The sequence below is a fragment of the Rattus norvegicus genome, chromosome 17 (assembly GCF_036323735.1).
Source record: "Rattus norvegicus strain BN/NHsdMcwi chromosome 17, GRCr8, whole genome shotgun sequence".
In the NCBI taxonomy this organism is placed as follows: domain Eukaryota; kingdom Metazoa; phylum Chordata; class Mammalia; order Rodentia; family Muridae; genus Rattus; species Rattus norvegicus.
In genome coordinates, this window is record NC_086035.1 from 66,558,231 (window position 1) to 66,584,048 (window position 25,818).

The 25,818-nt window shown below is 39.7% G+C and overlaps 1 protein-coding gene and 1 long non-coding RNA gene across 6 annotated transcripts in view; one reads left to right on the forward strand and one right to left on the reverse strand.

Annotated features, from left to right (window-relative positions):
• The window catches only part of Wdr37 (WD repeat domain 37), a 66,417-nt gene that overhangs the window by 10,806 nt on the left and 29,793 nt on the right, over positions 1-25,818 (forward strand). The window contains exons 1-7 of one of the 5 annotated variants that reach the window (XM_039095771.2): positions 2,586-2,764; positions 11,369-11,546; positions 16,017-16,113; positions 18,054-18,149; positions 18,424-18,488; positions 22,287-22,422; positions 24,052-24,123. In XM_039095771.2, the coding sequence (XP_038951699.1) occupies positions 11,409-11,546; positions 16,017-16,113; positions 18,054-18,149; positions 18,424-18,488; positions 22,287-22,422; positions 24,052-24,123 (604 nt within the window). In that variant the 5' untranslated portion in view covers positions 2,586-2,764; positions 11,369-11,408. Of the gene's footprint in view, positions 1-2,070; positions 2,153-2,585; positions 2,765-11,368; positions 11,547-12,729; positions 14,109-16,016; positions 16,114-18,053; positions 18,150-18,423; positions 18,489-22,286; positions 22,423-24,051; positions 24,124-25,818 lie in introns of those variants that run through there. The other 4 variants (NM_001399297.1, XM_039095769.2, NM_001107362.2 and 1 more) reach the window with 4 other exon arrangements.
• Positions 1,624-2,541, reverse strand: LOC134482867 (uncharacterized). Its single transcript, XR_010059493.1, has 2 exons — positions 2,337-2,541; positions 1,624-1,746 (listed from the first exon to the last, which is right to left on the reverse strand). It is a non-coding gene; the product is annotated as an uncharacterized LOC134482867 (long non-coding RNA).

A 25,818-nucleotide genomic window follows, 5' to 3' on the forward strand; every position in this document is an offset into this window, starting at 1 on the left:
CTTATGTAACTCAGATTTATTCAGCCCTTTCTAAATGCCTACTATTATGCAGAGTTTCACTTCGCCTCTTATTCTGTGACTTTAGGCTGGTGCCCTGCTGATTGTTTTCTTTAAAGTTTTTGAATTTTATTTTATGTGTATGAATATTTTGCATACATGTATACCATATGTGTGTCTCATACCTGAGGAGATCAGAAGAAAGGCCTTGGAGTTCATAACACTGCAGATGTTGAGGCCTGCTCCTTTTTAACATAAGTGTAGCCATTTTGCATTCAGTCTCTATTTTGCTCATAAGGTGAAATTAAGTTCAGGTTCTCAGACTCCACTTCCCAGAAGTAATGATTCATAGCTGACACTGAACAATGCCACTAATAAGCCAAAACGTTATGATTATAATGTTTATGCTGTTATCTCAGTGCTCTGAAATTCCCATTTACTACCACCCCTCTTACCTCACTCAGGACCAATCAGCTTAAAGGTTAGCTGATACTACTTTTGTCTAGTTAGGCAAAATTTTGTACTGCTCCCGCCTTGTCTTTTAAACCTCTGAACCTGGTTTTCCTATAAAAAGCCTGCCCCAAGAACAGACTGGTACCACAAAATTAGGTTCCTGAGTTCCTTCTATGGTCCTGACTGATCAGTCTTGTGGTATGTGTTCTATAAACCATTCTTTCTCACCTAGGATCTGTGTTAATATGGTTTGTAATGCACTTTCTGGACCCTAACAACAGACAGTTGTGACCTATCATGTGGGTGCTGGGAATTGAACTTGGGTCTTCTGCATGAGTACTCAGTGCTCTTAACAGACAGCTCCCTCTTAGGGTTTCATTGCAATTCTTACAAAGGATATCTAACTGGAGCTGGTAACAGTTCGGAGGCTTAGTCCATTATCGTCTTGGTGAGAAGCATGGCAGCATGCAGGCAGGCATAGTACTGCAGATGGAGCCGAGAGCTCTGTATCTTGATCCAAAGGCAGCAGGAGACTGAGACTTACTTGCCACACTTGAACTTGAGACCTCAAATCTGCACCAGGCCCATACTTCCTTCAACAACACACCTACTCCAGCAAGGTTACATCTCCAATATTGTCACTCCCTATGGGTCTATAAGAGCCATTTTATTCAAACCACCACACCCTATTGCTTTTTTTTTTTTTGTGGAACTCTAAATATATCAAAGATAAAATGTACTTCCATTAAAAATATCTTAAGTGCCATCCACACGTGGCTGCTTTGTTCTAAACCTAGTGGAATGTTGCTTGGATATGGAATCGTGGTTTATAGTCCTTTCTGCTGGCTACCATCAACAGGAGAATGGCTTATATATCCATTGTTACTAGTTAAAATATTCTTAAATATCACGGCCCCCAAGTTTGACAGTAACTTCTGTGAGAAGCCAAATCTTTTCCCTCAGTTCATATTTATAGAATTGTTACTATCGATAAGCTTTGAATATTATACTTAATACACAAGTAACCCCGCATTTTCTTTTACAAAATGTTTTGGGTATTCGAGTCTCCAACTGCGATAAATTTGTTTCTTCTCCAGCAAACATTGCATTTCTGCTTCTTGAATCTGAACCTTTAGTTTTATCTTATAGGACGAGGAAAAATGTTGACCCATATAGGAGGAAAATACTTTAGTGCTTTTACTTTAGGTGAATTTTATACATCCAGTTAAAGTTGCTCGTAAAGACAAGGCTGTTTATATAACGGTTCCAGTCTGTTATTATGTAGGTCTTCCCAACCTAGATTAAAGGGGAAAAAAAGCAGCTCAAGTCCCACCTTTTGCAGTGAACAGCTGATTCTGTTTTCCCTTCTTAGCCAATGGTGATCAGATATTTCAGAAGGAAACTGGGTGAGTCATCTTCTGCAGATAAGCTGAAATATTAATAGTTCTATCTCCACCAGGCTCTCCTGCATCCAGCTAGCAAGCCTCCCACTGAGCCCTGCTTGAGAAGCCATTCCTAGCAAGTCAGCCTGTAAAGCAGTTGGATTGGAGAGATTCTGAAACCGATTACGTTAAATAGTACACTTGACTCTACATTTTAATAGATTATTTTCCTTTTCAGTTCTTGGGCTTGTGCGAGTTTTTAGGGCAGATGGACTTAAAACCTGCCTGACCGTGGATCCCTCACCGGAATCCCTGCAGTGGTAAGTACCCACGGCCCCGATGGCTGCGTGTGCTTTTCCCATGTTACCAACGCTACGGGGTCTCGGGGAGCAATTCATGCAACAATCGCGTGTACCGTTAGTGTGTGGTGCAGAATTTGGGGTCTAGTAGTGCCTGTGACTGGCATCTTGGAGAAGCTTCTAACAGGGAAAGCGCTGAACCTACTTGCGCCACTAGGGGACGCCATACTCGTTCTGCAGTCATTCGCTGGGTCTTGGCTCAGCGCACAGCTAGGCCATAGTCCAGGTCTCCAGGAACGGGCGTCAAGGCCGAAAGCCAAAGCAGGAGACTATCCGCATGGAACAATCCTGTGGAACTGTGCGAAGGAGACCAGGAAAGAACTTCCGCAGCCGTTGAGCCTGGGGCGGAGCTTCCGGTCTGTTTTTTAATGAACACATTTGGGGGCGGGACTTCCGCAGTTACCGGAAGTGCGGGCGCGCCAGTTCGGGTCGCCGGGTCGTGTCAGTGCGGTAGTCGGCCGGTTTTCTTTGCTGCTCTGGGTCTGTCCTGGGAACCTCGTCGGGGGCGGAATCTACGAATTGAGTACGACCTAGGCTGGTTCCAGGCGGACGCGAGTGCTGCTGCTGTGACAGGTGACGCCATCTTCTCAGCTGTCTGGCTTGGCGTCCTTCTCGGGTGCTCGGGGGATGTAAGGTGTCCGGGTGGCAGGGAGTGGGGGTGGGGGTAGGAATGAGGCTTTGAGGTGGACGAAGGATACAGTCTTAACCCTGCGCGCCCTCTCTGGCTCCCTGTGTACTCAAGTGGCGGCTGCCTGACTACCTGTGTCCTGAGGGAAGCCCAGGATTTTCGAAGATGGTGGCCTTCGATCCCGCAAAGACGGGGTATGGCCTCTGGGAAGGAGTAAGGGTGGGGGGCAGAGAGTGGGAGGTAAGCAGATGCTGAAGTCGTAAAACCCCGCCACGCCTTTGTTTCTCTTTCTGAAGACTCCTCTTTTTCTTTCCCGTACACTTCCATCTCTGAAGTTTTAAGGCATCCTAATGGACCAGTTTTACCAAAAAAGTTGCATAAATATGCCGTTCCAATTTACGAGCAGACATAACTGAACGATTGATCAGGTTCTTAGAGGTTTTATCATCTAACTTGAACTCTTCGACGTTTTTTGTGCTTGAAGACCAGGACCGTTAGCTTTACACCACTGTTTTGCGCGGATGTAGATTGCTAGGCAATTTCTTTGAAGTTCAGATGGGTTTTCTTTACATTGATTATTTTGACCTACAAAGTATGCCATCAAAGCATTACTGAAACCTTTTTACCTCCAAGCAATGCAGCTGATGATAATAAGCCTCCAGGATACTTCTCCCTTTTCTAAGAAGTCTTCTATAATGGTACCTTCCTTGCTGTTTTGGTAACTTCGCTGATTCAAGTGTTTGTGACATCTAGTCCCCATACTTGAGCATGATATATATATATATATATATATATATATATATATATATATATATATATGTGTGTGTGTGTGTGTGTGTGTGTGTGTGTGTGTATCCTGACCAAGTAAATAGAGCCCTTCTGTTAGTGCTGCCCATGGGTGACAGCAGGGCAGTGTGGGCAGTAGCCACATGTACTAGCAATGTGACCTTGATGTTTATGATAGCTACATTTTTGCAGTTGGAAGGTTGAGTATATCGAGCCTTCTTGCAGAAATTTCAGGACACAAGACCTAACTATGTTTCCTTCGGTTTTCTTACTCTGTGTTGATACTTCTTTTTGTATAGGTATGTTGGTCCGTTAACTTACTTTGCCCTTGATTTGAGCTAAAATCCTTGGGGTTGGGTATTTCCCCCAGCAGTGATACTGTGAAACTAAAGAGTTTGATTAGTTGTCCTGTCCTGATTTCTCTAAGGAAAGATATGCTTTCTAGATTTGAATTTCTTTTTTTTTTTTTGGTTATTAAGAAAATTTTTGGTGATAGCTTATTTAATTAATGCTGCCTATGAGCTCAGTGTCATCCTTAGACTCGATAAGTGTGCGATTCTGTGCCTTCATCTCACCAGTGACAGAGCATTTTAAAGAACTTAATTCTAGTGATAGATTTCCAAGGTTGCTTGTAGAGACCATTTTCTTCTCTGTTTCTAATTAGATATTGAGTTGGTGTTCAGCTCTCTAGAAATTAATTTTAAAAGTACTATTACAATAAACACTTAAAATATTAATAATATTAGTACCTTTATTGAACTTCTGGATGTTCAGTGGCATTTTATAGTTTATACTACCATCTGCAAATTATATAACCATTCTTTTATATATAACTAACATTTTTGAAATAAACCGGGTATTTATTTTGAAATAAATCAGGTTTTTTTTCTTGTTGAAAGAAAATTAAAAATTCTTCCTCCAAGGTATGAAATGGAAAGCAGTGTTTTATATTATTTCAAGTAAAAGCACAAATTAAGAGTTTGTTGTATTGCTTGTAAAAAGTACTTCAGCAGGCTCCCTTTTTGGTTTTATGTACTTAATAAAAATGTGATGCTGTAACACCTTACTTTGAGCGTACATACTAAAAAGAGCCTTTGAAAAGAGAAAGCTAAGAGTTCACTGATGCTGTTTAATGTTAAAGCGTTTGCCAAAGTGGTGAATTCTGTAATCTAACAGCGTGTGTAGAGGTGCTATTCATTTGTTAAATATGTGCCCTGGACAAGTATTGTTCTGCCTTGCTTACAAACCGCAGAGGAGAGGAGATGCCCGTGACAGCTCGTACTAAGGACAAATGAGTTTGACAGGCCATCAGTTAAGGTGCCGGAGGAACCTATTGTAGTTTTACATCTTACTGAATTGGGTGAATTGATGTATTTTGAAAGAAAGTAATTGCCTTTTGGAGCTTCGGATTTCCTTTTAAAAGCATGTATAGGTGAAGTAATGCATAGTAAAAGTAACTTTAGAAAATGATGTTTTGGTGTGGTGCTGGTGAGGAAACCCAAGGTCTCAGCCGTGATTAGCAATCAGTCTCCTTCCCATTGAGCTCATCCCACCTGTGACTCATTTTCTCTTTCCTTTTAAGACAGAGTTCCTCTGTCTTGGCTGTCTTGTCCTGGGACTCTCTATGTAGACCAGATTAGACTGGCCTTGAACTCAGAGATCCACCTGCTTCTACTCATCCCCTTCTCCCCCCAGTGCTAGGATTAAAGGCGTGCACCATTATGCTCAGGTAGACCTATCTTATTTTCAGAGTGCAAGAGTTTTCTTTCTCTTTTCAGTTACCTTTTTAATACTGTCTAGTTTTGAAAATACCATCAGACTATGAATTGAATTTGAAAATTCTTCCTCACAGTGGTTTTTTTATGAGGATCAGTGCCTCTGTATTTGTTAATCAAGTTTCAGTCTCATAAGCAACAGCCGGTGGTAGTTTTTCAACCTCAGTCTTCCCACAATCGACTTTCTCCCCTTTCCTCTCAATTCTTTCTGTTTTCACTTGTCTAGCTTGGGTCTGTGCATACTGTTTCAGTATTTCTTTTACAAGTAATTACTACCTTGTGTACCTTCTTGCTAGGATAACAAACCTCAAGCCTCTGAAATTTAGTAATTCAAACATTTGATTAATTGTATCTGCATCAGTGCCATGTAAGTGCAGTGGCCACAGAAGACGGAAGAGGAAATCAGGTTCTCTAGAGCAGAGGTTCTCAGTTTTGGGTTCTGACCTTCACAGGGGTTGCCTAAGACCATTGGAGAACAAAGATATTTACATTATGATTCATACAATAGCAAACTTACAGTTATGAAGTAGCAATGAAGCAGTTTTATGCTAGGGGTCATGATGAAGTGAAGAACTGTATTAAAGGGTTGCAGCATTAGAAAGGTCAAGATTACCCTAGAGCTGGAGTTGCAGGTAGTGGTGAGTTGACTGTTTTTGCAGTGAACTTGGATTCTTTGGAAGAGCACCGTGGGCTCTTAACCTCTGAGTCATCTTTTTATTTTTTTCAGACAGGGTTTCAGGTAACCCAGGATGGCTTTGAATTCTCTTTTCAGCCAAGGCTAGATTAGAATTTTGATCCTCCTGCCACTTCTTCTCTGATTACTTTTTTGTTAATACCAGTACATGGTTTGGAAGCTGTTTTAGTTAGGGTTTCCATTGCAGTGAAGAGACACCATGACAGGGCAACTCTTATAAAGGACATTTAATTGTGGCTGGCTTATAGGTTCAGAGGTTCAGTCCAGGCAGACATGGTACAGGAGTCGCTGAGAGTTCTTCATCTTGTTCTGAAGTCAAACAGGAGAAGAAGACTGTAGGCATCTAGGAGGCATCTGCTTCCTCTAACAAGGACACGCCCACTCCAATGTGCCACACTTCCCACTCTCAGGACCAGGCTCATTGGAACCAGGGCAGAGCTTTCATATTCTTTAATATTTTGATGTAGTGTGAATGGGAGGAAATGATAACAGGACCTGGAAGTTACTTTTATCACGGAGGCCAACTTTCTAACACAAAGCAACTAAAGCAGGGAGGTTTGTTTTGGTTCACAGTGGAGAGGAATACAGCCCGTCAAGGCATGTTGTCAGGGGTGCTCCAGTCCATGGCACCAGTCAGGAAGCACACAGAGTTGGTGCTCTGCTAGCTTTCTTCCTCCTTTTCATTCAGTCCCGGACCCCAGCCCAAGAGCTGGCAATGTACAGACTAGGATGTGTGTCTTCCTCTCCGCTCTCTCACAGATTTTATCTCACAGATGCAATCAAATGTGTGGTTCATTCCTCTGTATTTAAGTCAGTTAAGTCAACAGGCACAGGACCAGCACAGATTGCTGAGGGGAAAGGTAGAGGTTATAAATCTAGAAGCAAAAGTAAAGAGGAGGAAGTTGTCACAGAGAGTGTCTGATGACAGATAAAGCTACTGAGAGGAGCTGGTGTCCTAGGGTAGGAGCTGCAGGTTCAGAGGCTGAGTTTGAAGTTGTGGTTGCAGACATGTCTGGTAGGTCCAGTGCTGGTTTTGGCCTCCACATTACCACATTACCTGGGGCTAACTTTCCTAGCTACAGTCTGCTTTTCAGGCTATTAATAGTAACCTTAACATCAGTGGCTGTTAGAAGACAAGAATGTCATATGGAAAAAAAGCACCTGACAAGTTATTGGGTTCCAATAGTGTCTCATTTATTCAATCAACTAGATACCTGTGATTCTTGGGGTGACAGCTGACAACATATCCCAGTTACAGAAAATATGAGGCAGTAATTGGAAATAAACTGTCAATACTATGCAAAAGAATTGCACAGAGGATGCTAAAATGAGAGCACTGTGATGTATTCTTTAATTGGAATAGATGAAGAATAAGGCTTTCAGATCTATGAGTGGGATCTTGCATATTCTGACTGGATTTAAAGCAATGAATCAGCCAGTTTTCTTGAAGAATAAATGAAGAAATTTAATTGGATATTTGACTACATGGTGGAAACTGCATTTTCTTTCCTGCCTACTATTCTCTCAGTTGTTTCCAAACCTTCACAAATAAAAATTGTAAGTGAATATCCTAAATCCAGGATTCTATGGAAGCAAAGGCCAGTTGACACCTGTTGCTCTACTAGAGAGAGACTAAATATTGTCATTAGTTTATCAAACCCAGCATATTGCATGCCTGTATGTTTGCTAATAACACATCAGCATAGAGGCCCCTGAAATGATAAAAGATCCTTGTACTTTTCCACCACTGATGAGGGTAGAACTCTGGAAATAAAAACACTGCTTTTGGGGAAAAAAGGTTGGGGAAAACTTAACAAAAATAATTTCCCACAGAGAAAAAGTGAAGCCCAGTTTTGTCCATAAAAAGAATGGAAGACTGAAAGCTGGAGAGGTAAATAGATTGCCTGGGTAAGTTCCTTGGCATCTGAAACGTGAGATACAATTTAGTTTCCTTTTCCATCACATGTTCCTGCTTTGATGCTGTAGAAGTCTGCAACCCAGGGACAGCAAAAGGGCTCAGGCAAAGAACAGTACAGAACAGAAGAAAGAAATCAACTAGATATCTGTCCGGGGCAGAGGGTGGCTCAGCAGTTCAGAGCACCTGTTGTTGCTCTTGCAGGGCACCGTGGTTTGATTTCCAGCAGCTCCAGCGAATCAGATGCCCTTCTTGGTCTTGGTGGCACTAGGCATACATGCAGTCAAAACACTCAAAAATCAAAATGGGCTATCCCTCTGTAGTGGCAAGGAAATTGTGGGGAACACTAATGAGCATCCTCAGCCGTGGCAATCTGAGTGAGAGCCAGAGAAGAGGTGGACCTACTGTGTTACCTCTCAGAAGTTACTAGGAGTCTTCCCCATGTGATGGCACATGAATAAGGAGCCTTCATTCAATTCTGCTTTCCTTACTCATTTTGCAGCAGTAAGCAATACTCCTGTTTGTCAAAGCAGTTCTAGGAAAGGCCTGCTGTAACAGATCCCAAGACTGATAGCATCATGTCCAAAGGGTCAGGGTTTCAATTAATAATCAGTTGGTGTATGAAGAACCAGGAAAATCATGCAAATACAGGCGTCTGATTTTTGACAGGTATGAAAAACATTTATTTGTGTTGAAAAAACTCTGTATATACATGTAGAAGATTGAAATTAGAACCTTCTAACCTGTCAAAATCTACTCAAATGCATTAGAGATCTTCCTGGAAGATGGGAAATTTGAAACTGCTAGAGGAAAACAGTTCAAGATACAGTCAGTTAAGAGGTTTCCCACCAGGACTCTAAAGTTATTATGAAAATAACAAGGATTGACAGATGGGGTTTCAGTAATTCAAAGGTGCTTCACAGCAAAAGAAACATCAGAGTGAAGAAACACCATTTAGAATGGCAGGATGTTTTTTGGATACCTATTTATCTAGCCAAAGAGAATATTCAGAATATAGAGACTTTAAAAATTACATACCAAAAAAACAACTGAATCAGTAAAGTCAATACATGGAAAAAATGAATTGAGTAAATACTTTTTCAAAGATAATTTTTACTTTATCTTTTTAAAATTTTATGTGCATTGGTGTTTTGCTTTTATGTATGTCTGTGTGAGAGCGTCAGTTCTCCTGCAGACATGTGACATGTGGCATTGTGAGCCGCCCTATTACTGGGATTTGAACCCTGGTCCTCTGGAAGAGCAGCCAGTGCTTTTACTTGCTGAGCCATCTCTCCAACCCCAAATACTTTTCAAATGAAGAACTATAAATGGCTAATATTCAGCATCTTTATCCATCAGTGAATGCAAATCCAGACTAGGTTGAGATTTTGTTCCACCGGGTTAGAATGCCTGTTATCTTAGTTGGCTTTTGTCTTTCTTCTAATTTCTTCTTCTTCTTCTTCTTTTTTTTTTTCTTCATTTTTGATTTTTTGAAACTGTTTATGTAGCTCAGGCTGCCCTGCAACTTGATCTGTAGACAAGGCCGGCCTCCAACTGGGAGATCCCTCTGCCTCTGCCTTTCAAGTGCTACACCACCTGACTCTTACTTGGTTTTTCTGTTGTGTGCTTAAACATCATGACCAAAAGCAACTCTGGGTGCAAAGGGTATAATTGATATATGGATTATAGTGTGTTCCAAGGAGGAACTCAAGCGAGAGTCTGGAGACAGGAGCTAAAGTGGAGATCGCAGAGGAGTGCGCTTACTGGTTATTCCCCTTGGATTGCTTAGCCTGCTTTGCTCTCCTACACAACCCAGGGATGGTGTCTCCCACAGTGGGCTGGGCCCTACGTCGTCAGTCTGTGGAGACATACTCTTAGTTAAAAGGCCTTCTTCCCAGGTATGTCTAGATTTGTGTCAAGTTGTGTCAGCCAGTATACCTATCTTAAAGGAAAACAACCAACCAACCAAACAACCAAATGTTGTTTAAGATGTAGAGAAAAGTGGATTCTGTATACTGTTGGTGGGAATGTAAACCAGTTCATCCACGCTGTCAGTCAGTGGGAGAGTCCTCAGAAAGCTAAGCATGTTTTATAATAGTACTGTATGGGCTAGCTTGACAGCTCCTGGGTTTATATTAGAGATTTGGGCCACAGCATTCTGTTTCTTGTCTTTTGTTTTGGTTCATGAGTTCAAGGGGTTGAGCTTGTGTTGTTAGCCAAGCCATCTCCCTGTCCCCAGTGTAAAAGTTTAAACATGTTTAGGTAATCTACAAGAAAGTAGAGATAGAGGGAGACTGAATTCCCATTGGTATCAGTATTGCTCTGTGTTTGAAAATAATCAATGTAATGAAACCCTGTTTAGGTCAACAAAGAGAATCTATGGCCTCATATTAATCTGTACAGAGAAAGCATGGCAATTCAGGACTTAGGAAACACGCTCATAGAAAATACATGAGAAAGAAATATCACCCGGGGAAATAACTAGAGAAAACCTGTAGGTAGCTTTATTCTCAGGGATGAAATTGGAAAAAAAAAAAAAAGCAAGGATATACTAAAATGTCTAGCTAAAAGTATAAGGAAATAGACTTGCAAATTAAAAAGAAAGAAATGTCCTTGTTCTTTCAGGTGGAACGGTAATTTACATTAAAAAACATGACAAAGTAATTTATAGAATTTTTTTCCTAAAATTTATAAAGAAATTCAGTAAGAATGCCAGATACAAGCTCAATACACAGTAATCGTTTATATTTTTGTATATTAGCAGTTAACATATGAAAGCAAAGGAAAATAGTGTTTAAAATGCTTAAAAACTATAAAAGATATTGTAGTGAATTGGGTTGTTCATTTAGCAGTAAACTGGAGACTGATGAAAGATTAAATGTTTCATTGGTTTGAAGGCCCAAATTGATAACAGAGTTAGCAAAATTCTTTTTAAAGTTATAGCAAGAATTAAAGAAAAAGTTTTACTTGTATGGGTGGTGTGCTTTCATGTATGTCTATGCAGTATGTGGGCCTGGTGCCAGTGGAGGCCAGATCGCCTGGATCTGGAGTTATAGAAGGTAACTCTGGTGCTGAGCCAACCTCGTGGGTGTGGGGAATTGAACTCTCAGGCTCTTTACCACTGAGTGATCTCTAACCCACAAAGCAGCAGTTTTTGAGAGTGAAAAAAATCTTTTGAAATTAGAGGGTTATATTAAGGAACTAGAATAGCTAAACAATTTTGAGAAAGATTTAAACAAGAATCATTTTAACTGACTTCAACTTGAGTTCTGTGTGGTTTAGTGAGCTCTGACCTTAGTAAGAAATCCTTCCCTTGTCTGCTGATTCTTTGCATTTGCTGTGTCAGAAATGAAGCACTGTTTTCCCTGCTGTTGTTTAGCGCATTGCAGGAGTGACCAGGACACTGCCTTCTAGAAGTAATGCCCACAGAAAGCGGAAGTTGTTCAACTGCTCGCCAAGCAAAACAAAAGCGCAAATCTCATAGCCTTTCTATACGAAGAACTAACAGCTCAGAACAAGAGAGGACTGGACTACCAAGAGAAATGTTAGAAGGACAAGTAAGTCAGCATTGGTCAGTGCCCACCTTACAGATGACTGTCATGCTTGTAGTGTAATTGAAATAAACTAATGCATGTAGGTTTCTAAAGCCGAAGGAAGGCTTACACGGCCAAACAGAATGCAGTAAATTTGGCAGCATACACACGGAGAGAATTAGATTTCTCGGTTATTTATCATCATCATCATCACCACTACCACTACCACCACCATCATCATCATCATCCATCATTATTATTATTAGAGATACAGTCTCTCTATGTAGTCCTGTCTGTCTTAGAACTTGGTATATAGACCAGGCTAGCCTCGAACTCATAGAGATCCACCTGACCCTGCCTCCCAAGTGCTAAAATTAAAGGCATGTGCCACCATGCCTGGCTAAGGTTAGTATGTTTATAACAAAAATGTATGGGTGTGACAGTTACAATAAGAACTTATTTTATTCTTTGTATAGTTTAGTTGTCTAGGTTTTCAAGCCAAGTTTTTTTGTTTCTAATGCTCTCAAGAAAAGAGGGGAATTAAAATTTTGATGCTCTTTCTGCTTCTGAAGTGACTTGCTTTGTCCTTGTCTCTGTTATATATAGTGACTATACTGTCTTTGAATGAATGTACTAATACGTGACCAATAATGTTAAGTGTTGCCTATACTTTTCTAGTGCCTTTATAGATGTCAAAAAATGGTAGGTTTTTTTTTTTTTGAAGGGTATTATTGTGATATTTAGATAAAGTAGACTTAATTAAAATAATCATATAGTGCTACCTATGTAAGAATGCACTTACACTTTTGTAGCATTTTTTTCCACAATTAGACTGTATCAGCAATAGTTCTGTAGGATAAAAAGGCTTGAATATGAGAAATGAATGTTGGATCTTATTAGAACCGTGTAAGCAACTTCCTACATGTGACTTCTCGTATATAAATTCTATATTCCATACTTTAATACTGTTGGCAGTAGTGCTCAGCTAAAAAACCAGAAGAATTATGGCCTGCTGTAGAGTTATAGTGTCGATGCTGGGAAAGTAATTGTTACACTGTCTTTAGGAAATAATGATGAAAGGTTGCTACTTGTTCAGTACAGGCTACTCTTTACAGGTTCTTTTTTTTTTTTTTTTTTGGCTACAGCGTGCGCGCGCGTGCACACACACACACACACACACACACACACACACACACACACACATACACATGTGCATGCTATATTTTTTCTGTTGTTTTAAGAGAGGGTCTTGTTATATATAGGCCAGTCTGACTTTGGACTTGGGCTTGGAATCCTTTGGTCACAGTTCCTCATGCCTTGGGATTATAGGCATGCTGTGTGTTCTCTTGCTTTTGCCTAAATGTTTCTCACCTACAGTTAGTTGGTTGACTCTATGGATGTTCAACTTTGAATACAGAAGCTCAGCTCTGCCCTGTCTGCTTTATATAAAAAGTTACATTTTAATTAGTGGTGGATATAAAAATATAAAAGTAGCTTTGACAGTGTTTACCTTTGTTAGGTTGTAACAAAGTGCTATAAATTAGGTAGGTAGACAGCATAATTTTTTTTTCATAATTCTGGAGGATGAAATTCAAGATCAAGGGCCTCCCAAGGCCTCACTTATAGCTTGCGACTGTCACCTCTTGTATCCTCATGGTCTTTCCTCTTTGTGTGTTTTCCTTAACTCTTTTTTTTTATATTTATTTTTATATATAAGTACACTGTAGCTGTCTTTAGACACACCAGTAGAAGGCATCCGATCCCATTACAGATGGTTGTGAGCCACCATGTGGTTGCTGGAATTTGAACTCAGGACTCTGGAAGAACAGTCCGTGCTCTTCACCTCTGAGCCATCTCTCTAGCCCCTTCCTTAATTCTTTTAAGAACTCCAGCAGTCATCATCAATTAGGATCACCTTATGACTGCATTTTATTGGTCACTTCAGTAAAGATCTTGACTTCTGATATACTTACATTCAGGGGTATTCAGGTTTGGGGCACAGTCTATTTGAAAGAGTAAAGCTGCAGCTGCATGGTAGGATTTCTTTGGTGGAAGTGTCACTTTTGATAAAGGTGTCACAGGGTGGATATAGCATGTAGTCAGTTAAACATGGTTGGTATGATTTAGGATTTAAAATGTAGATTAAACAAACATGAATTACATTGAAATTTAAATGGTCATATATGGCTGGTGGCTACTAATTGGGCAGTAGAGATAAACAATTATATTTCTACCAGTGAAAATTCTACTTTGTTTGCTGGCATATTCTAGACGTACTCCCACATGAGGTGACTTTGTTTTTAGTGTTGCCTTCCATTGTGATGGAGTATAAGGTAATAATTGTAGCTCGTAGTAACTGTTACAAGGTGATTCACAATTCTTTTCACCTGAGCAACGCAGACCTGTGTGCTGCTCTTAGGGTTCTCTGAGTTTCCCCTGTTAGCTAGATAGTGCCTATTGTTTACTGAGTATAGTTACTTGAATTGGAACCAACTTGCATGATAGATGGCTCTATAAGTGGCCAGTGTGACCCTCTCCTTTACAGGAGGGAGGAGAGTGATGGTGTCTGACGCTGCAGCTGGCATGGTGGGTGTAAGTGGACTGACTGAGTGGGAGAGTGGAGATGCACTGCATGGCAGTAGTCTTGATGTACTGGAGTGGTCATTTAGTCTCAGTGTAGCACTGCCCTTTCCGTTATTAGGGAACAGTATCAAAAAGAAGGTGACCATTACTCTCCATGGGATTATATTAATGTTCTGTGTCTTGAAGTCGTAAATGTGAAACTTTTAGAGGGATGTTAAGATTGCCATCTCCACCAGATTCATTGTTTAAGCTAGCATGTATTTATTTTAAGTGGTTTATGAAATTTATGAGAATACATGATTATTGAAAAACTCAAATTGTGGAAATGTTTACTTTTCCCTGAAATTTATAGTTCTAAGAAGTGAACTTGAGGTAGAATTTAATAAATATTGGTGCTGTATATAAACTTGAAAAGTCACTTGAAGATTATACTGATGTTACTTAAATATTGGAATATTAATATAGAAGTATTTGAGATTTTTAGTTTTGAAATACACTTTTTGTGCTGAGGAGGGGTGGGGCACACATACTCTTATGATGGAGATAATGCCCATGTGGAGAGTAGAGTAGAGTAGATGGCTTATCAACTAGTCACTGTTTACTCAGTGTTTGGGCAAAGTAAATTCTTTCGTGAATGTGCTTGGTGCCTTGGAGAGCTGCTGCCTCCTGTTGCCTTCAGTTTGCTTTAGGGACGAAGAAGGAAGGGGCGATGTGCAAAGGCACGAGCAATGAGGCCCAAGTGGGACCTGCTTTATAAGTGGACTAAACTACTAGATGTTTTGTTCCTATTGTAGGCAAGATCTTCTACCTGCCTCACCCCCTTTATCGTGTCTTAGTTTCAGAGTTATAGGAGGTCTCAGTTTGTTTAGATTGAAGCACAATGGATCTAATTAGGTGGTAAGGTACTTCTTTCTCCTAATGTGTATAGTCCACTGAGATACTCAATTGACATACCTGTTGTTTGTTTTTTAATAGCATGTGGTAGAGTCTAAAGGCATTTGTAACAGATTCACTTTTGGGAATGGCCTTGCTTCTCTACAAATTTGGACATTTTGAATAAAGTAAACTCATGTTCCCTCTGGGTCAGTGCAAAACAGAGCTTTTCCTTCAGTGGGAAAAAGTTCACTCTAAGCCTAGTGTGTGTGACCAAGGCCCAAGAACACAGATTATGTTCACCTGTATAACACATTCTGTTGTGGAAGAGGGTGGAGGCCTTTTGCAGTCACACAACAGAGGAAGGTCATACATCAGTGCACTAACCCACATGTATTCTCTGGACATCTGGCAGGCAGGCCCTAGCAAAGCAGGGAGTCTTTGCTGTAGGTGTCAGATGTTCTGACAGTCTTAGCTGTAGGCTTGGTGAATACCTAGGGGTGTGCAGTCACAGTGCACTCTAAAAGGTTACCGAGCAGTCAGGACGTTAGGTAGGCACAGAGGCTGACAGTACATAGCTGTTAAAAAGATCACTGGGGTTCTCAGTCTGAAGCATTCCATCTCCACAGTTAAGGTGCGTGGCTTCTTTCAGTCAGTCTTGAGGATCCGCAGCTTCTTCAGAGAAGTATGTTCACATGTGCAGAAGGAAAGCTTAGGTTATTCTGTGCTCTTAAATCTTTTATCCCTTTAGGAATACATTTTGATAATTGTCAACTTTGTAGAAACTTGAGCCTTAGATTTTCATGAGTCTTAGGGATTGAACCTGTGTTAAGTACATGCTCTCACAGAGCTATGTCCCTCAGCTGTGTCCCTAGCCAATTCTAAACCCTTGAAGCCTCCATACATATAAGAAATACATTATATGATGTTATAAAGTAAGAGTTTATAAAGATAATTCACTTTGAAAAAATATATTGTTGCCTGGTATTAAAATGATTTATTCATTTATTTTAAACAGAAAATATTTCTCTTGTACAGGATTCTAAACTACCGTCCTCAGTACGCAGTACACTTTTGGAACTGTTTGGTCAGATAGAAAGAGAATTTGAAAATCTTTACATCGAAAACTTAGAATGTGAGTATCTCCTATCTTAATGTATTTTTAGAAAGAAATTCTTACCTGTCCATAGAAGTCTCTGAGAACAGTGTTTGTGGGTTGAGATTCATCACTCTATTCACTTTGCACTCTGTTGTAAAACATGCCGACTTAATCATATTAATTGGGGCTGGAGCAGTGGTTCAGCTGTTAAGAACATTGGCTGTTCTTCCAGAAGTCCTGGGTTCAGTTCTCAGCATCCATATGACTGTAATTTTGGTTTTAGGAGATCTGATGCCCTCTTCTGGCCTCAGAGGGCACCAGGCATTCATGTAGTATATGGACATACATGCAGGAGAAAAGCCATATGCATAAAAAAGAATCTTACAGTTCTATGGGCCTAGTGAGTCTTCCAGGATGGTGTTGAATCCTGGCAGAGTTGTGTTCCTTTCTGGAACCTCCAGGGACAAACATTTTCTACTTATTTTGTGTGATGACAGAATGCATTAACTGTGGCTTTGTGCCTTTGTTGTTGTTGTTTTGGTTTTTTTGCTGCTTTGAGTTCCTCTGGTTATTGTTTCTTTGAGCATAAGTAATCTTCTTCCAGTCAGTTTTAGATGAGACCAGATGTGTTAATGCTTCACCATTGGGAAATTAGTGTCTTTTATCCCTTTTGGTGTTCTGTTATGGGGTAGTTTTCATGGGGGGGGGAGGTTATAACACATACACCATTTAAATGAACTATCACAGGACTTTGTGCTTTCTCTAAGAATTGAATGGATACTAATAAGCATCAGAGTTTTAACAACTGAAATATTTTTGATGTTTTCATTGTGATTTAAGACATTCTTTCACAAAACACTCCACCCCCACCCCAGTTAAAAATAAATCCTTAAAAATTACTAATGTTGAAAGGCGCTTTGATCTTATGTTGTCTAGCATGAGAGAATTTGTAGCTTCTTGGTGCCCATAAGATAAAGCCCTCATTGCTTAATCTGGGTTCTGGATAGAGCCCTTGTCCTTAGCCTGTTCCTCACAAGTATCCTGCAGTCCCAGGAGGCTTCACGGTGTCCTGGTGAGCATGTAGGCCCTGGAGCTGGATGACGTGTGTAAACCAGGTCCTAGTTGTGCTAGGTTACAACTTGGTGCTTTTAGACCAATTACTTTTGGGCAAGTCATTTCTCGGGTTTATAGTGAGGATGCCTGAGGTTATTCCCTATGTCCTCAGGTAGCAAGGAGGATCAGAGTTTTCTGTATCTTCAGTTTTTATGTTTCTCTCCCCTGACACTCCCAATCCTGAATTTCCTACTAATTTTTCATTCTAGAATGTTAAAATCTTGGTTATACATAATTCTGATGTGGAGATTTTTCTGGTGTCATGTGACAGTGGTTACATATTATGTTTTTTTTCTCAGTTGCAGTATCCACAGGTAAACTATAAATATTTTACTGAATTTTAGATAGTATCAGAATGTTTTTTAAGTGCATGAAATTAGCAAAAAAGAAGCTGTACTGAATAAGAATGTGGATATGTGCAAGTGGTGTGATTAAGACCCTGACAGTAACACCTTCACAGGTCACAAGAGTGAATTTCCATTTATTTATTTCTAAAAATTGGGTATCATGTAGCCCAGAGTGGTCTTGAACTTGAAATGTAGCTGAGGATGACCCTGAACTTCTGGTTTTCTTGTGTCCACCTTCTAAGTGTGAGATTGTAGGCATCCACAGGCAGTCTGTGTGGTGTGTGGGTGAAGCAGCTCTTCACACATGCTGGTGAGCACGCCACCAACCAAGCTGCATCCTCAGCCCTGACTTTTTGTTCATGGAATGATGGCTTGAGTGTTTGGAAAGTATAAATTATCACCTTGCTTTTTAGAATATTTTTCATGTGTTTGTTTTGACAGTCCCAATTCAACACTCATGTATTTTAGTTTACAAGTGATGAATGCATTTTTATTTAAAAATGTTTTTATTTCTAGTGCGCAGAGAAATTGATAGTCTTAATGAACGTTTAGCTGGTGAAGGACAAGCGATTGATGGGGCAGAATTGAGTAAGGGCCAGCTCAAAACAAAAGGTAAGATATTTATAAGGTATTGCATGTAGATTACTTATCAAGGAAACTGGGATTTCATGGAGGATTCTGACTCTTTGCTCTCTACTATTCCCCAGACTTGGAATACATAATTCAGGTACAAGTCAGATGAGAAAGAGCCTGGGTCCCCACTAGTGCTGCTGTTGTCCCCGTGTCTTCTTTATGTCTCCCTGTCTTTCTAAGACATTGCTGCACGTTGGCGTGCTGTGCTTCTTGAGTTTGAGGGTGTTTGATTATCGATTCTCTGTCTCCACAGCCAGTCACAGTACTAGTCAGCTTTCTCAGAAGCTTAAGACCACCTACAAGGCTTCTACCAGCAAGGTATGCAAGGCACTGGCTCTGGAGCCAGTCATGTGGTGCTTGCGGTGTGCAGATGTGTACTTTAACTTGCATATTTTCCAGTTAGAAATGTGTAATAGGAAAATGTCTGGTTTCTAGAAACAACCATTGCCAAATGGTTACAGTATGTAGATGCTTAAATACTAACTTAGATTCAAACTCCAGTGAGATCTATGTATTGTGTATTAGCAATTTTTTATTATTAGAAGAACAACATTTTTGTACTGCTGATTGGCTTGATAAAAAAGTATATGGATTCAGAGAGATAGATAATTGATAAATATATAGGGGGAAAGTTCTATCTGGCTAAAATTAATTTTCATTATTATTTTTCTATTTTCTAAGTACTAGAAGGAAGTGAGGGCTTACTTGTAAGGCGTGTAGGGTGTTCAAGGAGTTTTCCTTTACAATGCTTAGGACTGACTTGAAGTGGCAAGGAGTTAACTGTTTGGAAATCTATTGTATAATAGTATTTTGATGTAATATTGTACATATCAAATTTGGAGTATTTTGAATATATAAAAGATAAATCAATTACCTAACTTTGGCGAATGTATACTCCTCTGGTTAAATGTGAGAGGAGAAATTGAAATGTGTGCCGTGATTACATGAATACTCCCAGCCTTTCACTTTTACAATTCATCGTCTTGGACTGACAGTCATTTATTCGGCAGGACTACTGAGGAAAACTTCAGTTAAGGGGACAAGTCTAGCCTTTCTGCCTGCTCTCCTTATTTAGAAATTCTTGGTAATTTTTATTTAGGAGAGAACATGAGTATTGTTGACATTTTGCTATTGTGTGCTTTGATAACATCTGGAATGTAAATTGTTTCATTGGATTTTTGTTTGTTGTAATGTCTAATTCATCTTACTTTTGAAATTTGTAATTCAGTTTTTCTTCAAAATGAAGTGCAAAATTATGTTCTTCATTTTTTGTTACATTATTTTGAATTAAATTATTTGAATTAAATTAGATTATTCTGATGTTTACAATTCTGTGTATACAATGTGTGGTCTTATGATTTCTGGTTGTTTCTGAAGTAGAGGAGGACATGCTTATATATAGCAGTCTTTTACCATGATCAATAAAAAACAAAGTTTGGACAAAGGTAAGGGCATGCACAATAGTATTTTGCTTTAAAATATATTAGAGTTCTACAATATTTAATGGCAGGCATTTTAGGATTAGAATATGTCAGAAGCATATTCCTATGAACTTTACAGCTGTATGTACTCATCTTAAAAATAATGAAACGCAAGACATCTAAATGGAAGAGATAATTTGGTAACGCTATATTCTGATTTGTACCACAGCATGGCTTCTTGGTATTAGAGCTAAGCACGAATGCCACAAGAACATGCTACAGTCTAGATTCAGTACTTGCCCTCCTTGTGACTCAGAGCCATGAAAGGCAAGTAGCATGTTGGTGAGACAGTGGGAGCGCAGAAGTGTATGAAGTCAACCCACAGAGGTTCCCCTTGCCTGGGCAGCTCATAACTGTTTGCTAATGCTTATGGGGTGGGATGGGGGAGACACTCTACTCTGAAAACTACTTTAAAGAAACCTGTGGAAATGTTTGCAGATATTCTTTAGAGGGTATTTTTTTGTAGTGGAAAAGGCCCTTTTTGATTTGTTTTTAAAGTGCTGTAGGCTGTGTTCTAGTTAAAAATTTAGGATGACAGGAAACCATCCTACCATTGTTACTCTGCTGCTGTTCTGTCCAAATGTTCCTTCTAAGTAATTTAGTTGTGTCTTTGGCTCTCTTTGTTATCTTGACCAAGTCAGTGTTTGTTTGCTTGTCTGTCTGTCTGTTTTTTTATTAAGACAGGGTCTCTCTATGTAGTCCTGACTGGCCTGGAACTCCCTATGTGAATGAGGCTGTCCTAGAACTGAGTCTCCTACCTATGCCTCATGACTGTTAGGATTAAAGGTGTGCTCCACCCTGCCCGGGCTTGAGTCAGTGTCTTTGTTTTGTAAAGTATACTGAGCATGTGGAAGTAGCATGGGAGATGGGATGCTGCCACGGCATTTATGAGCACCGAGTGTCCTGTGTCTCATGTACAAGGTTGTATTTCCATGGTAATGCACTTCCATTCTACCCTGTGAGTGGGGTAGCTAAGCCGTGTGACTCAGTAGTTCTTATTCTAGCATTCTTTATATTAGAAATGTTGATATTTACCATAACTTACGATGGTAGTAAGTTTTATGTGGTCTGTGACTTCTCTCCCCTAAAATGTACTACTGTGGGCATCTCAGTGGTGTTTTCTGTAAACAGGAGCTCTTATGCATTGTAGAGGGATGCTTTTTTTGATTGTAGGAGGGAGGCTAGCTTTCAGAAAGGTAAGCTGACAGTGGTGGGTTTGAGATTTGAGCAAGTCCTTTTCTGTTTTCTGTAAAGTTTAAACCAAGTAAATAGAATTGATTTATATTACTTGTAAAATGTCAGTCTCTTGAGCTTTCTATTTTTGTCTTTACTGTGTTGGGGATAATCTGAAAGCACATTCCTAATTGATGTAATAGATTGTATCTTCATATATTTATGTAAGAGTAAATTTATATACATGTCCTGGGCTCTGCAGAATTGTTAAAAAGCAAGCTGTATGAATTCATTAAATTCTGATTTTTTTGCTTGATTTAATAGATTCATTATTCTTTATATTTTTTTCTGTTTTACTTTAACAGTTGAAACTTTATCATTTATCTGAGAACAGCTTCACTACTACAAAGTTTAAAGAATATTTTGCATTTAGTATCTTCCTCACTTTATATTCTTCATTATGAGGGAAATGAGAGTTGTTCATTATGTGTCATTAAATGGGACAGTATCTAATTGTGTGTTCCTTGTCTGTATCACCTCATGTCTGTTTCCATTAGACTAAGAGCTTCTAAAAGGTCTTTGTATCTCTCAGCTGTCTTCATCTAATGCAGCACGTGGCTTCAAGCAAGTGCTCAATAAACAATCTTTAACAAACCTCCTCATCTGTTACAAGTGTGGTCTTTTGATTCCTCTTACATCATGGGCTTTTTTTGTTTTGAAATGTGGTTGGTGTAAAATGATCACATTCAGAAAAAGATGAACGTTCTTTTGTGAGCACCCTTCTTTAGTGTTATTAGGTTGGGGTACTTTTTTTCTTCTTCAACTTTTCCATGTCTGTTTATATCTCTGTCTGTCTATCAGTCTGGTCTTTGTCTCTTTCTGTCTCCCTCTCCCTCTTTGACGATCTCTCTTAGTTTCTTTTTTTTTTTTCTTTTCTTTTCTTTTTTTTTTTTTAGGAGCTGGGGACCGAACCCAGGGCCTTGAGCTTGCTAGGCAAGCGCTCTACCACTGAGCTAAATCCCCAACCCCCTCTCTTAGTTTCTATGATTCTGTCTCCCTGACTGTCTTTCTCTCTCTTTCTGTCTCCCTGTCTCTTTTTCTTTGTATATGTTCTAAAGATGGGGAATTTTGTTTGGTGATTGAGATTTGGGGATGAATGTCTTAACAAGGCCCATCTGTGCCTTTCTTGTGCAGTTAGACATTAGCTACCCGCCTGACTTCCGTCCACTAGTGGAGTGGGGAAATGTTTCTGAAGCCTCTGATAGCAAGCTGAGCGAGACCAGTCTTACCGTTTGAAGCATCTCAGTTTTGTTCATGCTTGTATTATATTCTGGTGGTGTTTACCATACTCTATTAAGTGACTAACATATTTTTTAAAGACGTCTTTTTGATGTTTGCATTTTTTAATTTAGAAATTTAATTTAGTAAGTGTTTAAAAGTGCTTCTTTTCTCCTCAATTTAGATTGTCTCCAGCTTTAAGACTACCACATCCAGGGCCATCTGCCAGCTTGTGAAGGAGTATATTGGCCACAGGGACGGCATCTGGGACGTCAGTGTTGCAAGGACACAGCCTATTGTTCTTGGGACAGCGTCTGCCGGTGAGCCAGACACTGTTGCAGCTGGCTCATTAAGATAGGACTTTGATTGATAACTGATAGATGTGACTTTGAGTTGGCAGCAGCAGAGCAGTTCCTGGACAAAACAGTGTGCTGGAAGAGTTATCCAAGCTCGAGCTTTTGGATCCACTTGTGGCAGGGTGGAGTTCTAGGCCAGCATGGGCTGCAACGTAAAAACCTTGTCACACTGTCTCAGACAAAACGATGAGCTAAAGGGGAAAGAAGGAAAAAGGAAAGGAGAAGCTTTCGTTTTGACTTAGGAATGCCCGGTTTTCCTGAGACCTGTAGTCTTCTTGGTAGCAGTCTTATGGTGGATGTCACGGCCAAAGCTGGACTCTTGTTTTTGAGGAAGCGGATACGTGGCTTTAGCTAAGTGTGTTATGTATTAGGTGAGGGTATCAATATTTACATGGTAGGAGCAACATGGGGGCGATAGGCTTTAAACATTACATTTTATTTTTTGATTGGTTTGTTCTTGTTCAAGCCAGAGGTCCTTCTGATTTGGGGACAGATTTGTCATTTTTCTTCCACCAATAAAAGTGTTATGCTAACAACTGAAAACTGCGTATTCTCTATCCAGCTTTGTTGTCAGAGGAGTTTGCTCTTCAGGAGTGACAGGTCTCACCCCCGCTCCATAGTTTGTGAAAACTCAGACTAGTTAACATGCTACCTTTTCAGGTAAAAATTACCAAATTAAAAATGAGGGTTGGCCGTTGAAAATGACTTTCTTAGCTTGTGAGAAGTTACTTTCTCACTAGATTCTGACTTTTAAAAGTAAAATAACACATGAAACCTAGTTAGAGTGTTTGAGAGTTTCTTTTCCTGTTTGAAATTGTTCTCATCCTTTAAACATCTTCCATGGTTTGAAAGTATTAGTTAAAAGAAGAGGGCATGACTTTTCTAATATTTCTGAAATTTCATTTAGATAATTGGCAACTCTTCTCAGAATTTTCTCCCCCCCCCCCCCTTAGTACCTATGAGAGGACAAAGTACAGAGGAACAGCTGTTATTTCACATGATTGAACTGAATTTGGAGACAACTGATTTCGAGAATGATAAGATGTTCTGGAAAGCTCTAATACTTGGATAAAATAATGTAACTGTGGTATAAATGGCTTCTGTGTGCCAGTTGCACACATGATAGCCTTGGTGTAATGGTCTAGTTATGAGACCAAGTCCTTTTGTCCATTTCCAGTTCTGTGGCTTCAGACAAGCCACAGCCTCATGCCTCGCTGATGTTGGAAACTTTTCTTAGGTCACTTGAATTGTACAGAGTAGTAGAATCAGAGTTGCAGGAACTATTTGAGGGATGGAGAGATGACTCAGTGGTTCAGAGCACTGGCTGTTCTTCCAGAGATCTAGGTTCAACTTTCGATTCTCAGCACCCACTCAGAAGCTCACACTGTCCAGTCCCAATGGACCCAGTACCCTCTTCTGTCCTTTAAGGGTACTGCATACAAAGGTACACATGCAGGCAAAATGCCCATCCACATAAAATAAAAATAAAAATAACTGTTAGGGGTGATGTGACTTGCCATTTTAGAGTATTACTGTGTTTATAAAGGGTCTATAAAATTAGTGATGGCTAAACTATGACTCTTCATTTTGTAGATCACACGGCTTTGTTGTGGAGCATAGAGACTGGCAAATGTCTTGTCAAATATGCCGGCCATGTGGGCTCAGGTAAGCATTAACCTCAATGAACACAATAATCAGAACTTGTATTTCACCTGGTTCCTCTTTTTAAAAATTTTCACAGTACTAACAGTATTAGTAGAAAGTTTTACACTTGATACAAATTTTAATATTTTGGTGGTCGGGGTACAGTGTAATGTAGTCAGAGACTAGAATAAACTGGTTTTTACTTTGAGTAATAAAGGGAAAAAGCTTAATGTTTGAGTGCTGCTACATATTAGTCTACATTGTATAACTTTATAATTATTTACTGTAAACCATGTATTAGAGATTAATCTGTAATGCTTTGGTCAAGCTCCCACTGTTTGTGTATTTGACGCTGTAGTTTATAATATTTTATAGTAGCTCTCTTCTGCCTTCAGTTATACCTAGGTATTAGCAGTGTTCTGACCAAATTTTATTTTTGTACTTTTCTCCTAAATGTACGTAAATTTCTTCCACCTAAAATGTCTTTATCTAGTCTTTGTGCAAGGCTGCCAACCTATGCACCCCCTTCCACTGTTCCTTAGCTTTGATAGATAGTCTCGATATTGGGCACTCAGGTCCATGAACCTGTGTGTGTGTGTGTGTGTGTGTGTGTGTGTGTGTGTGTGTGTGAGTATGTGAGAATTCTTCTCCACTGTGCTTTTGAAGATTGCACTAATTCATAGAAGTCAACAAGACAAAGGCTAGAACATAATATGAATTTAGCAATGAGACCATCTCTAGGGAAGGAACTTGGTGCTTCCCAGCTACATGGGTGCTGGAAGCTGACTCTGGGTTCTCTGCGAGAACAGCAGGATCCCTTACCACTTAGCCAGGTTTTCTCCGTTTCCTCACAGAAACTTTGTGCTAAGTCTCAGCCAAAGAGGGAGTTTAAAGATCTCACTTTTGAAGGACTCTTTTGGGATATATACAATCCCCACTCCAGTCCTGAGCGTTTTTTATTTGTAGATTAAGTTATGTGTATGGAGTGGAAGCCTTTTGTTTTTGGAGAAGGTCAGCTTCAGCTGGACTCCAGCATGTCTGTTAAAACATGACAGCTCTGTCAGTGGAGAAAAGGTTAGAGTTTGGTAGCCAAAGAGAGGGATACAAGTGTCTTTCTTGAGAATATCTCTGCTCCCATTGGAGTTCAGCCTAGGTTCACATTTATAGACTCAACATCACCTTTTAGCTTGTGCAAAGCCACACCCATGAATGAATCCTAATTTAATCCAGCACCTTCCTGACCATCTTGGTGGTGTGCTCTATGGAGAGGGCTCTAACTGGTAGACCCCAATTCTTCTTTTTCTTTAGCTGTTCTTGCTGCTACTTGTCTCTTTTGTTTTTTTCTTTTTCTTTCTTCCTAGTCTTTTCTTTCTTAGTTTATAAATACAGTGCCTAAAGTATATTTTTAATTACTAGGGACTCAAAACTATGATAAAAGTTTGTAGGGGTTGGGGATTTAGCTCAGTGGTAAGGCCCTGGGTTCTGTCCCCAGCTCCGAAAAAAGAAAAAAAAGTTTGTAAAACATGTGTTACCTTCTCCATGTCTTTAAAAAATATATTTATTTTCATTTTATGTGTATTGTTTTTGTCTGAAAATATATGCACCATATGTGTGCCTGGTGCGAAGGAGGTCAGAAGAGGGTATTGAATCTCTTGGAATGCAAGTTACAGCAGCTTGCAAGCAGCTACATGGATGCTGGGAGCTGAACCTGGGTTT